The sequence below is a fragment of the Chiloscyllium punctatum genome, chromosome X (genome assembly GCF_047496795.1).
Source record: "Chiloscyllium punctatum isolate Juve2018m chromosome X, sChiPun1.3, whole genome shotgun sequence".
NCBI lineage: Eukaryota > Metazoa > Chordata > Chondrichthyes > Orectolobiformes > Hemiscylliidae > Chiloscyllium > Chiloscyllium punctatum.
In genome coordinates, this window is record NC_092791.1 from 30,954,582 (window position 1) to 30,968,183 (window position 13,602).

General features: G+C 42.3%; 1 protein-coding gene across 2 annotated transcripts; it reads right to left on the minus strand.

Moving 5' to 3' along the window:
- Positions 1-645: 645 nt before the first annotated feature.
- Positions 646-9,562, minus strand: LOC140471229 (zinc finger and BTB domain-containing protein 39-like). Of its 2 annotated transcripts, none has more exons than XM_072567171.1 (2): positions 9,535-9,562; positions 646-2,975 (listed from the first exon to the last, which is right to left on the minus strand). In XM_072567171.1, the coding sequence occupies exon 2, from the start codon at positions 2,870-2,872 to the stop codon at positions 734-736; it is 2,139 nt and encodes a 712-aa protein (XP_072423272.1). In that variant the 5' UTR covers positions 2,873-2,975; positions 9,535-9,562; the 3' UTR covers positions 646-733. The 2 variants fall into 2 exon arrangements, with proteins under 2 accessions (XP_072423272.1, XP_072423271.1); XM_072567170.1 differs by lacking the exon at positions 9,535-9,562 and adding an exon at positions 9,410-9,526.
- Positions 9,563-13,602: the final 4,040 nt, after the last annotated feature.

The following is a 13,602-nucleotide window of genomic DNA, read 5'->3' on the forward strand; positions in this document are numbered from 1 at the left end:
GACAGCAGTAGCCAACACTACCATATAACTCTGTACATTGAGAGCAAACCCTAAAGCAGAAAACTGTCAATCACTGAATCATTTCACACATCACACAAGAAGAGAAAAATTCCAACGTGGGTGATTCGAGAGCTCCTATCAGTGAACTTGGCGCCACACGGTACACAGCCCCTCTTTTGCATCAATGTGGAGTTTACCATGTTGCCTAATCATTCTTATGTTGGCTGGCAAGACCTTGCCACACACCTGGCATGGCATACTCTTACCTTCACCATTACTATCCTTAACACAGACAAGATTGTCATCTTCACTGTCATCTGTTAACTCGATTATTTCTTCAGAAGGACCTCTGCTCTCTTGATGGTCATCAAAATTAAGGCCATCCTGTTCAATACCATCAAACTGCATGCACTCCATTTCCTTCATTGATATCAATGTGGATTTTGATGCTTAATCTACAGTGCAGTAGGGACATTTGATTTTTACACAGTAGCACATTCACTATTACCAGAGATAAAAATAAAATGACAACTTCATTTTACAGTAAAGTTAGCACCATTAGGTAGCAATTTTTATAAGTTTTTAAAAATTCCATAACTAACACCTTTTTTTAAAAATCTGATCTTAGAATTGAAGGTTCCACTGTACATTAAAATGAGACTTTATTTGAAGTTTATTTCTGAATACAGTTTTTTCAAATCAACAATGGAACTGTTTCCTTTTTGGGTAAGGGTTAGTCCATCATTTTTACTGACTGTTTGGAATGCACGATGTACATGAATGTCTGTGCAATGTTAAAGTCAGGAGGTAGACCCCCATCTTTGTGCATCTCCACATGTTTAATCATAAGGTTCAAGGTGGGACAATACTTCTGGCAAACCGTGCAGCAATACATAAGGGCACCTGAATGGGTCTTTAGATGGTTTTTGACAGTCGATCGCCCCCTAAAGAACTTGTGGCATAGCTTGCATTCATAGGGCTTCTCTCCTGAGTGGATTCGGAGATGATACTGAAACTCACTAGAATGGGAAAACCTTTTCCCACAAAATTCACATTCATACCAGTTCCCTTTGGAGTTGGCTTTGCCTTGGTTTGAGGGAAGGGTCAGAAGGGTCTCTTGGTGTACACCAGTCACATGTCCATCACTTGTAGACTCATCTGATGGTGATGTTGTTAAGGTTTTTTTGAGCCACTGGTGTGGAGTAGTTAGACCTTTTGTGCCATCCAAGTTATTCCTCTTATGTATCTTCACATGGTTCTGATAAGAGGCTTCTAACCGAAACTTTCTACAGCAGAAATTACATTCGTATAAATACTCCATACCCTGGTGTGAAGCCATATGTTGCTCTAGAACAGTTCGGTCTACAAAGCTATTACCACATACAGAACAGGAAAAGATTGATATATTCATGTGGGATAAAACATGCCACATTAGGCTACAGACTGATCTATATGGCTGCTCACAGACACAACAGGAGAGACTTTTCATGTCAAGATGGGAAAGGATATGGTCTTTCACAGCAAGATAGTTTTTAGTCACTGTCTTTCCACAGACAGCACAAAACAGTTCTGTGGGAGAGCCACCAAAATTAGCTTCAGCAGGCAGGATGGTATTTGGTTGGACAATAATGTTAGCATCATGTGGCTTCCCTTTCCTGTGTCCAGCCACTTGCCACTGTGTTACAAATTTCATTTCACACATGTCACACGAGAAGAGAAAAATTCCAACGTGAGACAAAACATGGGTGATTCGAGAGCTCCTATCAGTGAACTTGGCGCCACACACAGTACACAGCCCCTCTTTTGCATCAATGTGGAGTTTACCATGTTGCCTGATCATTCCTATGTTGGCTGGCAAGACCTTGCCACACACCTGGCATGGCATACTCTTACCTTCACCATTACTATCCTTAACACAGACAAGAGTGTCATCTTCACTGTCATCTGTTAACTCGATTATTTCTTCAGAAGGACCTCTGCTCTCTTGATGGTCATCAAAATTAAGGCCATCCTGTTCAATACCATCAAACTGCATGCACTCCATTTCCTTTATTGATTGAACCTGGAGATCGACATTGTTGCTGACACAGGAATTACTACTCTCTTTGAGAGATTCTCCAGTGACCAGTAAACTGGTTTGATTATAATATCCATTACTCTGTATTTCATACAGCTCACATGGGCCTTTATTAGAGGTCAAAGGCACATTCTCACTTGTTGTGGATTGGCTGTATTCCATCTCCAGGTTATCTTCAGTTTTTGTTGACTGTTGGTACATCACTGGCATACTTGGGCCATTTTCATTCACAAGATTTCGTTCTTCACTTTTAAAACTCTCTCCTACTTCAACCTGCATTATGTAATTTCTGTTTTGACAAAATTGTGGGCCTGGGCCCCTGGAGTCTGACATGGGGGTGTTTTGGTCATTTGAAGCCCCAGTGAGAGGTGCGTAGCCTTCGGGTGATTGATCTGTTGGTTTGTTGGTTTCTGTCTTTTCCAAGTCAGGAAAGGTGGAGTAGCAAGCCTTCAGAAGATCGTGCATTCCCAGCTTCTCTGCCATCTCATAGATAACACCAACATTAATGAGATCAGTAAAAAGCTCAGCTGTATAGATAAAATTCAAGATTCTTTCAAAATTTGCTGGGGTGATGAAGTCTACCACGTATGTTCTTGCAGTATTAACCTCAGAATTCAGAAAGAGCTTCTGGAAGTAGCCAGCAGCACATGCAAGCACTGATTTGTGTGCTGAAAATGTCCTGTTGCCAACCATGATGATTACATCACACATGGTTTCGGACAACCTAAACTTATTAAGTTCCTTAAGAAGGTTATTAGGGTGGTCAGCACTGTGTAGTTTAATTCTCATACCCATCTCTGTTAGTGCTTTGGAAACTTCCACTAAATGCAAATTGGCTTGCCAATAAAGTACTTTGCCTTACACCGTTCCATGAACATTATCTTGTATAAAGACAAACCTGCAAATGAGAACAGTTAGGTCAGTCACGTTACAAGATTCTACAAAAATAACATTTTTCAAAACTTTATGGATCTTTGCATTCCAACATAGGGCTTGAAATTAAATCAATAAAACTGAAAGGCATTAAGATAACACAATCTGTTGCTGCGTGTAGCACCTTTAACCTAGTAACATAGTCCCAAAGAATAATCAGACAAAACTTAACATAGCATTAGGAAAGGTGACCAAACACTTAGTGAAAGAGGTTTTAAGGAGTATTTATCATATAAACATACACACAAAATAGGAGCAGATGATGATAATTTGGCCACTTGAGCCTGTTTTACCATTCAATCAGATCACAGCTGATCTGTTTGCGTTCTGTATTCCATATTCTCATCTAACCCCAATAACCTCCCCTTGTCTAATAAGAATCTGTCTACCACCATCTTAAAAATAATGACTGCCTTCTACCACCTTCCGAGTCAGAGTTCCAAAGCCAAAGGAGTGGCACGGTGGCTCAGTGGTTAACACTGCTGCCTCACCACGCCAGGGACCCGGGTTTGATTCTCGCCTTGGGCAACTGCCTGCATGGAGTTTGCACATTCTCCTAGTGTTTGCATGGGTTTCCTCCGGGTGCTCTGGTTTCCTCCCACATTCCAAAAGACGTGCAGGTCAGGTGAATTGGCCGTGCTAAATTGCCCATAGTGTTAGGTGCATTCGTCAGGGGTAAATGTAGGGAAATGAGTCTGGGTGGGCTACTCTTTGGAGAGTCAGTGTGGACTTGTTGGGCTTAAGGGCTGTTTCCACAATGTAGGGAATCTAATCTAATGCCACAAATCTTCTCTGTCTTAAAAGGGTGATCTCTAAAGCAACAAGATTTTTGATTTGTTGATAATAAACTAATAAAACACTTACACAGATACAAATATGCACAAAATAATGTCCAAATGACTAAGCCAGGAAAAAAAAACCTTTTGGTGTAGCTTAATGGACTGATCAAACACTGTCACCGTCAAAACATGTAGTACTGGAAAAGCACAGCAGGTCAGGCAGCATCTGAGGAGCAGGAAAATCGACGATTCGGGCATAAGCCTTTCATCAGGAATGTGGGGAAGTGGGCTGAGAGATAAATAGGAGGGTGGCGTTGAGGGGGGGGGTGTGGAAGGTATCTGGGAAGGCAATAGGTAGGTGCAGGTGGGAGATGATAGTGACAGGTCAGAAGGGAACGTGGAGCAGATATGTGGGAAGGAAGATGGACAGGTAGGACAGTGCCGAGTTGGAGGGTTGGATCTGGGATGAAGTGGGGGATGGGAAGTAAGGAAACTGGCGAAGTCGACGTTGATGCCATGGCAGAAGATGAGGCATTCTTCCTCCAGTTGTCAGGTGGCTTGGATTTGGTGGTGGAGGCGGCCCAGGACTTGCATATCCTTGGCAATGGGAGGGGGAGTTGAAGCGGTCAGCCACAGTGCAGTGGGGTTGTTTGGTGCATATGTCCCAAAGATGTTCCCTGAAGATGTTCCGCAAGTTGGCATCCTGTCTCCCCAATGTAGAGGAGACCACATCGAGAGCAACAGACACAGTAGATGAGGTGTTCGGATGTGCAGGAAAATCTCTGCCAGATGTGAAAGCATCCTTTGGGGCCTTGGACAGAGTTGAGGGGGGAGGTGTGAGTGCAGGTTTTACATCTCCTGCGGCAGCAAGGGAAGGTGCTGGGAGTGGTAGGTGGGTTGGTTAGGGAACATGAACCTAACGAGGGAGTCACGGAGGGAATGGTCTCTGCGGAACGCAGATAGGGGTGAGGAGGGAAATATATCTCTGGTGGTGGGGTCTCATTAGGTCCACGCCCTCCCATCCTCCACTCCCGGCACCTTCCCTTGCCACCGCAAGAGGTGTAAAACCTGCACCCACACCTCCCCCCCCTCACCTCCGTCCAAGGCCCCTTTCACATCCAGTAGAGATTATCCTGCACATCTCAACACCTCATCTACTGTGTCTGTTGCTCTCGATGTGGTCTCTTTTACACTGGGGAGACAGCATACAAACTCGGAAAACGTTTCAGGGAACATCACTGGGACACACATCAAACAACCCCACTGTCCTGTGGCCGACCACATCAACTCCCCTTTCCATTCCACCAAGGACATGGAAGGCCTGGGCCTCCTCCACCACCAAAACCAAGCCACCCAATGAAGAATGCCTCATCTTCCACTTGGGACCCCTCACCCACACGGCATCAAAATCGACTTCACCAGTTTCCTTACCTTCCATGACCCACTTCATCCCAGATCCAACCCTCCAACTCAGCACCGCCCTCTTGAACTGTCCTACCTGTCCATCTTCCTTCCCACATATCCGCTCCACCCCCCCCCGACCTATCACTCCCTACCTGCATCTACCTATCGCCTTCCCAGCTAACTTCCCCTCCCAATTCCCACCTCCACCCTCCTATTTATCTCTTAGCCCCCTTCCCCCACACATCCTTGATGAAGGGCTTATGCCCGAAACATCTATTCTTCTGTTCCTTGGATGCTACCTCACCTCTAACCTCCAGTCCTCACTTTCTCTCAAAGGCTGTCACTGCCAAACTTACTGATTGGGTCTACAAAAGGAAAATTGTTAAATTACAATTCTATAACTTCCTAAATGGTATGTTAATTAAGGCATTTTGCAGATCTTCAGCTTTCCTGTGGTGTAATATTCGCAGTTTATTAATCATCTATCATTAGATTCCCATCCTTCAATGCCATCTTCTAAACAATGGCAGAGATGGACAGAGTACTCAAAGTGTGGTATATCCAGAAGAATACAATTTGAGCTTATCTTCCTCTGACTTATACTCTGTTTAATTCTATTTTATATTCACTTGCTTGCTGATTACAGTTCCAGAGTGACTGGAAGTGTTGAGCATTAAGTCTACTGAAACCAACTTGCTCAACTACTTCAATATAATTCACAGAATAAATGTGAAAAACAAATCCTTGAAGATAACTAGTGAGCAGTTTTACAAGAATAAATGAGACACTATCATTGTCTCCAAAGCATGCCGAAAATCCCAATAACCCACGTCATAAAAACAGAGCTCCCCGTACTCAAAAAATTGTATTACAATTAGAGAATTAAATGGACACAATCCCCAAAAGAGCAATTAAGAAAGGTCCTAGAACTTTGTAATAAAGATAGAATTCACTTTCCAGCAGAACACCGCGTCAAACAGAGTTTAACTGAAAATAGTCTTAGTACTCTAACCAAATCAGTTTTCTTCCATCTAGTCTGCAGTTTATTCACATCCAAATGATAAGAAACTTGAAAAGAAAGGTAAAAAATTTACAACAAAGAGATGGCCATCTGCTTCAGGGTTTCTGCCTCTACCATTCTTTCAGGCAGTGAATTCCAAACCCCTACCATCCTGAAGGTGAAAACTTCCTGAACTTCTCTGCAATCTTTGTGTCAATTATTTTAAATTGATGTACTGATTATTTTCTTCATTTTTTATTCACTCCATCTATGACTCTCAATTTTACACATCAAGTAAATCTCCCTACCTCAGCCTTCTTTTCCAATGACCTTAAATCAACCTTTGCATTGAATAAAATATACTTCAGGGTGTAGGTTTGATATCCAGACATTTCATTACCTGGCTAGGTAATATCATCAGTGGCGACCTCCAAGTTGTTTCCTGCTTTCTATTTAGATCTTTCTCCTGGATGGGGTTCCTGGGGTTTGTGGTGATGTCATTTCCTGTTCGTTTTCTGAGGGGTTGATAGATGGCATCTCGATCTGTGTGTTTGTTTATGGCATTGTGGTTGGAGTACCAGGCCTCTAGGAATTCTCTGGCATGTCTTTGCTTAGCCTGTCCCAGGATAGATGTGTTGTCCCAGTTGAAATGGTGGCTTTTTTCATCCATGTGTAGGGCTACGAGGGAGAGAGGGTCGTGTCTTTTTGTGGCTAGCTGGTGTTTGTGTATCCTGGTGGCTAACTTTTCTGTTTGTCCTATGTAGTGTTTGTGGCAGTCCTTGCATGGAATTTTGTAGATGACGTTGGTTTTGTCCATGGGTTGTACTGGGTCTTTTAAGTTTGTTAGTTTTTGTTTGAGAGCTACTAGGATTCCGAGGGGTCTTAGTAGTCTGGCTGTCATTTCTGAAACTTCTTTGATGTATGGTAAGGTGGTTAGGGTTTCTGGCTGTGTTTGGTCTGCTTGTCGTGGTTTGTTCTTGAGGCATCTGCGCACTGTATTTTTTGAACAAACACATAGATCTAGATGCCATCTCTCAACCCCTCAGAAAATGAACAGGAAATGACATCACCACAAACCCCAGGAACCCCATCTAGGAGAAAGATATAAATAGAAAGCAGGAGACAACAGCTTCGCTTCACTTGGAGGTCGCCACTGTTGATGTTACCTAGCCAGGTAATGAAACATCTGGATATCAAACCTACAGCTCAGCGAGCAAACCTACACCCTAAACCTCAACCTGAGCTACAAACCATCACAAACCTTGCAAAATATACTTCATATCACAAATTTTGCACTGATTTATTTTCTAAAATTTTGTTTGAGTTACTGTATACAATAGAAGTTGAGAATATTTCAAGAGATTTCAAAAGTAAATGTTCTGAGGGTGCTAAATCTCAAAATTGTTTGTTGTGTGATCAGTTTAACCTGATTGAGCCAAATTAAATGTGACTCCCTAACCAGCTGTTGGAAGCATCCAGAGGTTCCACTAAGCAAACATTGATGGCATTTTCTCTCAAAATATCTCTCAACAAGATACCCACAAGTAGACGCAGAACCTGTTACTACAGGTCTCGTAAAATATTTTAGTGAAAACTTTGAAAATTACATAAAAGTTCATTTCAGAATTTATATCTTGGCTCCCTGATAACTTTGCTAATGCGAGGTAGCTGAGCCATTCAATTGAGAAATTCCCATAATCAATCTTCTGACTGGTGTTAGTTACTGATTTGACAAGTGGGCAGATAGCAAGTAGTTATATTGAATACTGACAATCAATCAATAACCTAATATTAAGGAACATGAAAAATACAGGTTGTACTACTGGACCAGTAATGCAGAAGCCTAGGTGTTAGTTCAAATCGCATCATGGCGGTTTGAAAGTTTGAATCCACTTTTGAGAAGCTGGCATTCCATAACCTTTATTCCTGCAAAAACTAATCTTTGATTTAATTTTATACATTTAAAAAGCAGATAATACAAAACACAAATATTGTTTTGGTGTTAATTTCTTAATAGTTCACATTGCATTCAGAAATTGTGAAAAATTCATTCACAGATTTACTGTAACAATGCAACATTACAAAATATTTCTCATGTAAATTCCAAAGATTTTTCTGACCAAAATGAGCATAACTATGCCTCATAAAGCTTTCAAATGGCATGAAAATACATTATTCTTTGAATCAAACCACAAGAAAAATGAAATGCAAAGAAAAACCACTGCAGTCTTTCAAGGGGTTTGCCAATATCAGCGTAAAATATCTACAAGTTCAAAGCTTTTTGGACTACATAAACATCGGACTTCAAAACATTCTTGCATTCTGAAACCTGCTTTCAAAAAATGACTTTGGCTTTCACTGACTTTATCTGAACTTTAATCCTTCCTTTGAGATGGGATTTGTTGAGGTATTACAGTAAATAAGAATTTACTGAGTAGTTTACTGGGTTTTCCTTAAATCACTTCACAGGTAGAATTTCACTCTGGGCTCAAGTTAAGTAAAGCAAGGTGATTTTTAAAGTGAAATAAAAAATGTTTTGAATTTTGTTAAATTTAAATGTTAAGACTTCAAGTAACCAAGATCTGCTAATTCTGGTGACAGTTATACCATTATAAACAGCACTGGATTTAAGTGCAATAAAACTGCAGTGGTCAGCTTGCATGATTTAATTTGGTATATTATATGGCAAAGACGTTCAATAAGAGTTCCTTTTTGCTCATTTTTTCTCTAAATTGGCATGACACTACAAATTCGATTCTCTTCCCCAATAAACCCCTGGATTTCGGGTAAGAGGATATTTTAATATTCCTCTTACTTTAAGCTAGAGTGTAGTTGGGACTGGGGGTGTGTGTGTGAAGTGAGTGCCAGGAGAAGGTCTGTCTGGTGTGCAGTCAGTTGGTGTCAGGAAGCAGGTGACAGCCCTTTCTCCCTCTCCCACGAAGGCTCTGCTCCTGAACAGGTGGGAGGCCTGCACAGGTCTCATAGCGCGGCCAAGGGGCCTGAATATGCAGGTAGCCAAGAGGGAGCTCGCTTACCGCCAGGGCCATGGGCCATGGCCCGGGCCCCGGGCCCCAGGCCCCCGGCCCCCGGCCCCGGTAACAAAGGCAGAGCCTCACAAGCTCAGACATTTTGTTTTACTCGGGATGCCGAGGGCTGTCCCAGGCCGGGGGAAATAAATCCCGGTGTATCTTCACCACATCCTCTCCACACGCTTACCGGCTGGAGTACAACAAAATTACAGCCTTTTCACCACCATAGCAACATCGATATATCCAAAGCCCACAGCTGTTAAACAGTCTGTTTAAAAAACATCAAAGACATTAACCCTGAACACAACGCACCATCACTACTCAAGCCCATCTGATTAGGAGCGCCGCCCTATCGGCCAGGAGGACTCAATACATCGAGACCTAGGAGCGCCGCTCTATCAGCCAGGAGGACTCAATACATCGAGACCTAGGAGCGCCGCCCTATCGGCCAGGAGGACTCAATACATCGAGACCTAGGAGCGCCGCCCTATCGGACAGGAGGACTCAATACATCGGGACCTAGGAGCGCCGCCCTATCAGCCAGGAGGACTCAATACATCCAGACCTAGGAGCACTGCCCTATCGGCCAGGAGGACTCAATACATCGAGACCTAGGAGCGCCGCCCTACCGGCCAGAAAGACTCCATTCGTCGAGACGTAGGAGCGCCGCCCTATCGACCAGGAGGACTCCATACATCGGACACATGGGAGCGCCTGATGAGGGGCTTTTTCCTGCTCCTCGGATGCTGCCTGACGTGCTGTACTTTTCCAGCATCACTCTAATCTAGGAGCGAGGACTCCATACAAGTCTCCCTATTGGTGGGAAGGAGTTAATATTCTGGATAAAACTGAAATACTGTAGATATTGGAGAATTGAAAATAAAAGCAAATTTCTCAGAAATTTTCAATAACTTCGCCTTTACTTATTCTAAACTCTAACTGTTACGGACCATAATTCCCTCATCACAGGAATAAACTGAGATATCTTCAGCATAAGTACCTCGTAGCCTTCAGGGCTCAAACAATTTCGGTGTGAACAAGCACCCCCATACCTTTCGGTCCTGTCCCGAATGGGTTGCTCCTCGCACTACCAATCCATTTTCAACCATTTACATTTTCTTATTAACACTCTACCCAGCATTTATCTCTCCCTCAGTTTATCATTAACAATCTCTTTGACGGCTTACCCTTTTTTCCCTCTCCCTCTAGTCCCCTTCTCCATGCATGCCCACCCGACCCAGTCATCAGCATAAATCCCTCCCTTTCCCAGCTAGTTCCGTTCTGACAAAGGATCACTGGACTCCAAGCATTAACTCTGTGTTTCTCTCTAAAGATGCTGCCAAATGTGTTGAGATTCTCCAGCACTTTCTGTTTTTGTTTCTGATGACAGGGGAGTGCAGTACAAGGGGTCACAGTATAAGGTTCCTGTGTAGATCATTTAGGTCTGAGATGAGGAGAAATTCCTTCATCCAGAGTGTGGTGAATCTGGAATTTGTTACCACAAAAATTATCCACTGTAGGAAACAAGTCAATATTGTGCAAAGCAAACTCCCATAACAATGTAATAATGATCAGTTTTTTTTGTGAAGTTGATTGAGGGATTAATATTGGCCAGGACAATGTGGGATATTTCCCTGCTCTTCTTCAAAATAGTGCCACAAATCATATACTTGCACCCGAGCAGACAAATAGGCTCGGCTTAACAACTCACCCAACAGTGCAGCACTTCCTTAGTACTGTCCTAGTGTGATGTGGGAGTGCCGGTGTTGGATTGGGGTAGACAAAGTCAAAAATCAACTAGGTAAAAACAATGACTGCAGATGCTGGAAACCAGATTCTGGATGCTGGAAGAGCACAGCAGTTCAGGCAGCATCCGAGGAGCAGTAAAATCGACGTTTCTGGCAAAAGCAAAAATCACATGATACCGGGTTATAGTCCAACAGGTTCATTTGAAACCACAAAGTAACCTGGTGTCATGTGATTTTTGACTCTGTTCTAGAGTATCAGGCTGGACTTTTGTACATGGATTTCCAAAGTGCAGTCATAAAGGTGTACAGCATGGAAAGTCAGTGTCCAGTCCCTTGGAGATGAATTGTGTTCTCTGCAAAATGCACAATTTGATTCAAAAATATTAACTCTTCTTTGAGAGTCTCAAAACTGAATTCTGGTATGAAACACATTTTATTTATTTTTAAAGTTGGAAACAAAGCTCTGTAACCTCAAGGCATGGAGCCTCATTATCATTGGGCACATGCATAAAATTGGTCTTTCAACCATGCACTGAAGGTGTAATAGACTTAATTTTTTAATGACTCATTTTGAAGGAAAAATTAGACCCTTCAAGTGACACGTGTTGTCTGCAAGCATATTAAATATTTATTCAAATGTTTTGGGGATTCTGGGACTTGCTCAATAAGATTCTTTCAGGTCTTAAAACATTTTGCTTTTGTTTTTGTTCAAATTTGCTGCATTTGGTTCCATACGTTAGTTGTTTTTGTTATGGAAGTTTGAATGCCAAATCAAAGGGTAAAGCTTTCTTTCATTATTTTTGGTAACTGCAAATAACCAAACCACACCATCCAAAGTGGTGTGCACAACGTTCTGTTAGGCTTCTTAGTGTACTGGATGTTTTAGGAAAGAAAGAGGAATTCATAAAGGACAAACAAATACAAGTGCAACAAAATCACTACCTTGGGATCACTCGACACAGCCCATAAGGCAGGCTGTAACAATGCTAATACAGGGTGGCTTTCACACAATGTCTGGGATAGGGACACCACTTCCTGTAGAAGGTTACCAGAGTATAAAATGTGAACACTAACAGATCCTTTCAAACCACCTAAGGGGTATGTTTGAGTTTGAGTATGATTAATTGTTGTCACATGTACCAAGATACATTGAACAGCATTGTTATTTTGCTTGCTATACAGGTAGATCGTACCATACAAAGTGCGTCAGGGATAGCAGGACAGAGTGCAGTGTTACAGCCATAGAGAAAGTGCAGTGAGAGAGATCAACATTAACATTTGAGAGGTCCATTCAAAAGTCTGATAACAGCGGGGAATAAGCTGTTCTTGAATTTGTTCACATGCATTTTCAAACTTTTATATCTTCTGTCCAATGGAAGAGGGTGGAAGAGAGTATAACCGTGGTGGGAGGGGTCTTTGATAATGTTGGTTGCATTCCTGAGGCAGTGGAAAATATAGATGCAGTCAATGGATGGAAGGCTGATTTGCATGATCGACTGGACTGTGTTCACAACTCTCTGTAGTTTCTTGCAGTCTTGGGAAGAGCAGTTGCCATACTGTGCTGTGATGCATCCACCTAGGATGCTTTTTATGGTGCATCTATAAAAATTGGCAAAAGTCTTTATGGACATGCCAATCATGTGTCTTGCAGAGCAAGCCTGTATCACTATGTTAATTGCCATGTTTGCAACAGGTATTATCATCATGTTTTTTGTGGAAAGAAGGTGCCAACTGGATAGGATGTTGAACCATGATTGGCTTTTCCTTGTGATATCCAAGTCGCATTAATTTGGGCATTAGGATTAGCCCAGGATTTATCTGCCTGGAAAGAATGTGCACATTGTGAACAGTCTTAGAAGGATCATCACGTGCATTAGCTGACATTTTTTTAAGGAAGCAACCATGAAACCATGAGTGAGTGGTACTCCACAGAGATTGCATTTTTGAAATAGGGAGAGAAGCAATGAGGGAAATTCAGGGTCTTACTGCATACAGCCTGGTGACCCCACTGCAAAATTCCAAGTCTAAGGAAACCGGAAATCCAATCGTCTATTTGCTGTTTCACATCTGCTCCCTCCAACGACAAGAAAAATGTACAGTCAGCATAGACAAAATTTTGAAGTATGTTTGCAAAGAAAATGGATAGTGTGATTTACTTGAAATGGTGCACTCCCCAACACTTGTGTCATGCTTGATGGTTCCACAGACAATATGTGTTCACGTAAAGAGCACACTTACCTTCACCACCCGGCTGACACCAGCAACTTCTTTGTCAACCAGTCAGATGCAAAGGGCCCAGTGAATGCATGTACTTGGGCAAAACCATTCGTCAAAGTAGTGCTTTTATTGTACATAGAAGTCTTGGACCTCAAATTAGGTCATTCTCAATGTCCCTTCTGCAGCAGAACTTTCAAATTACCAACAAAGAGAACACACCAACATGTCTGAGCTGTGTCATTGTGAGAACTCTGACTTTTTCGTCCTGACTACAACTTTCCCTTTTATTGGCTACTTGCAGCCCTTTAAAAGTTGCAGTGTTGCTGGATTTTTCAATCTCCAGCCAAGCATGCTACAGTCTAAGCACTGTACACCAAATCTTCCCTGCGTCTGCAATTTATGCAGATTATTTGAA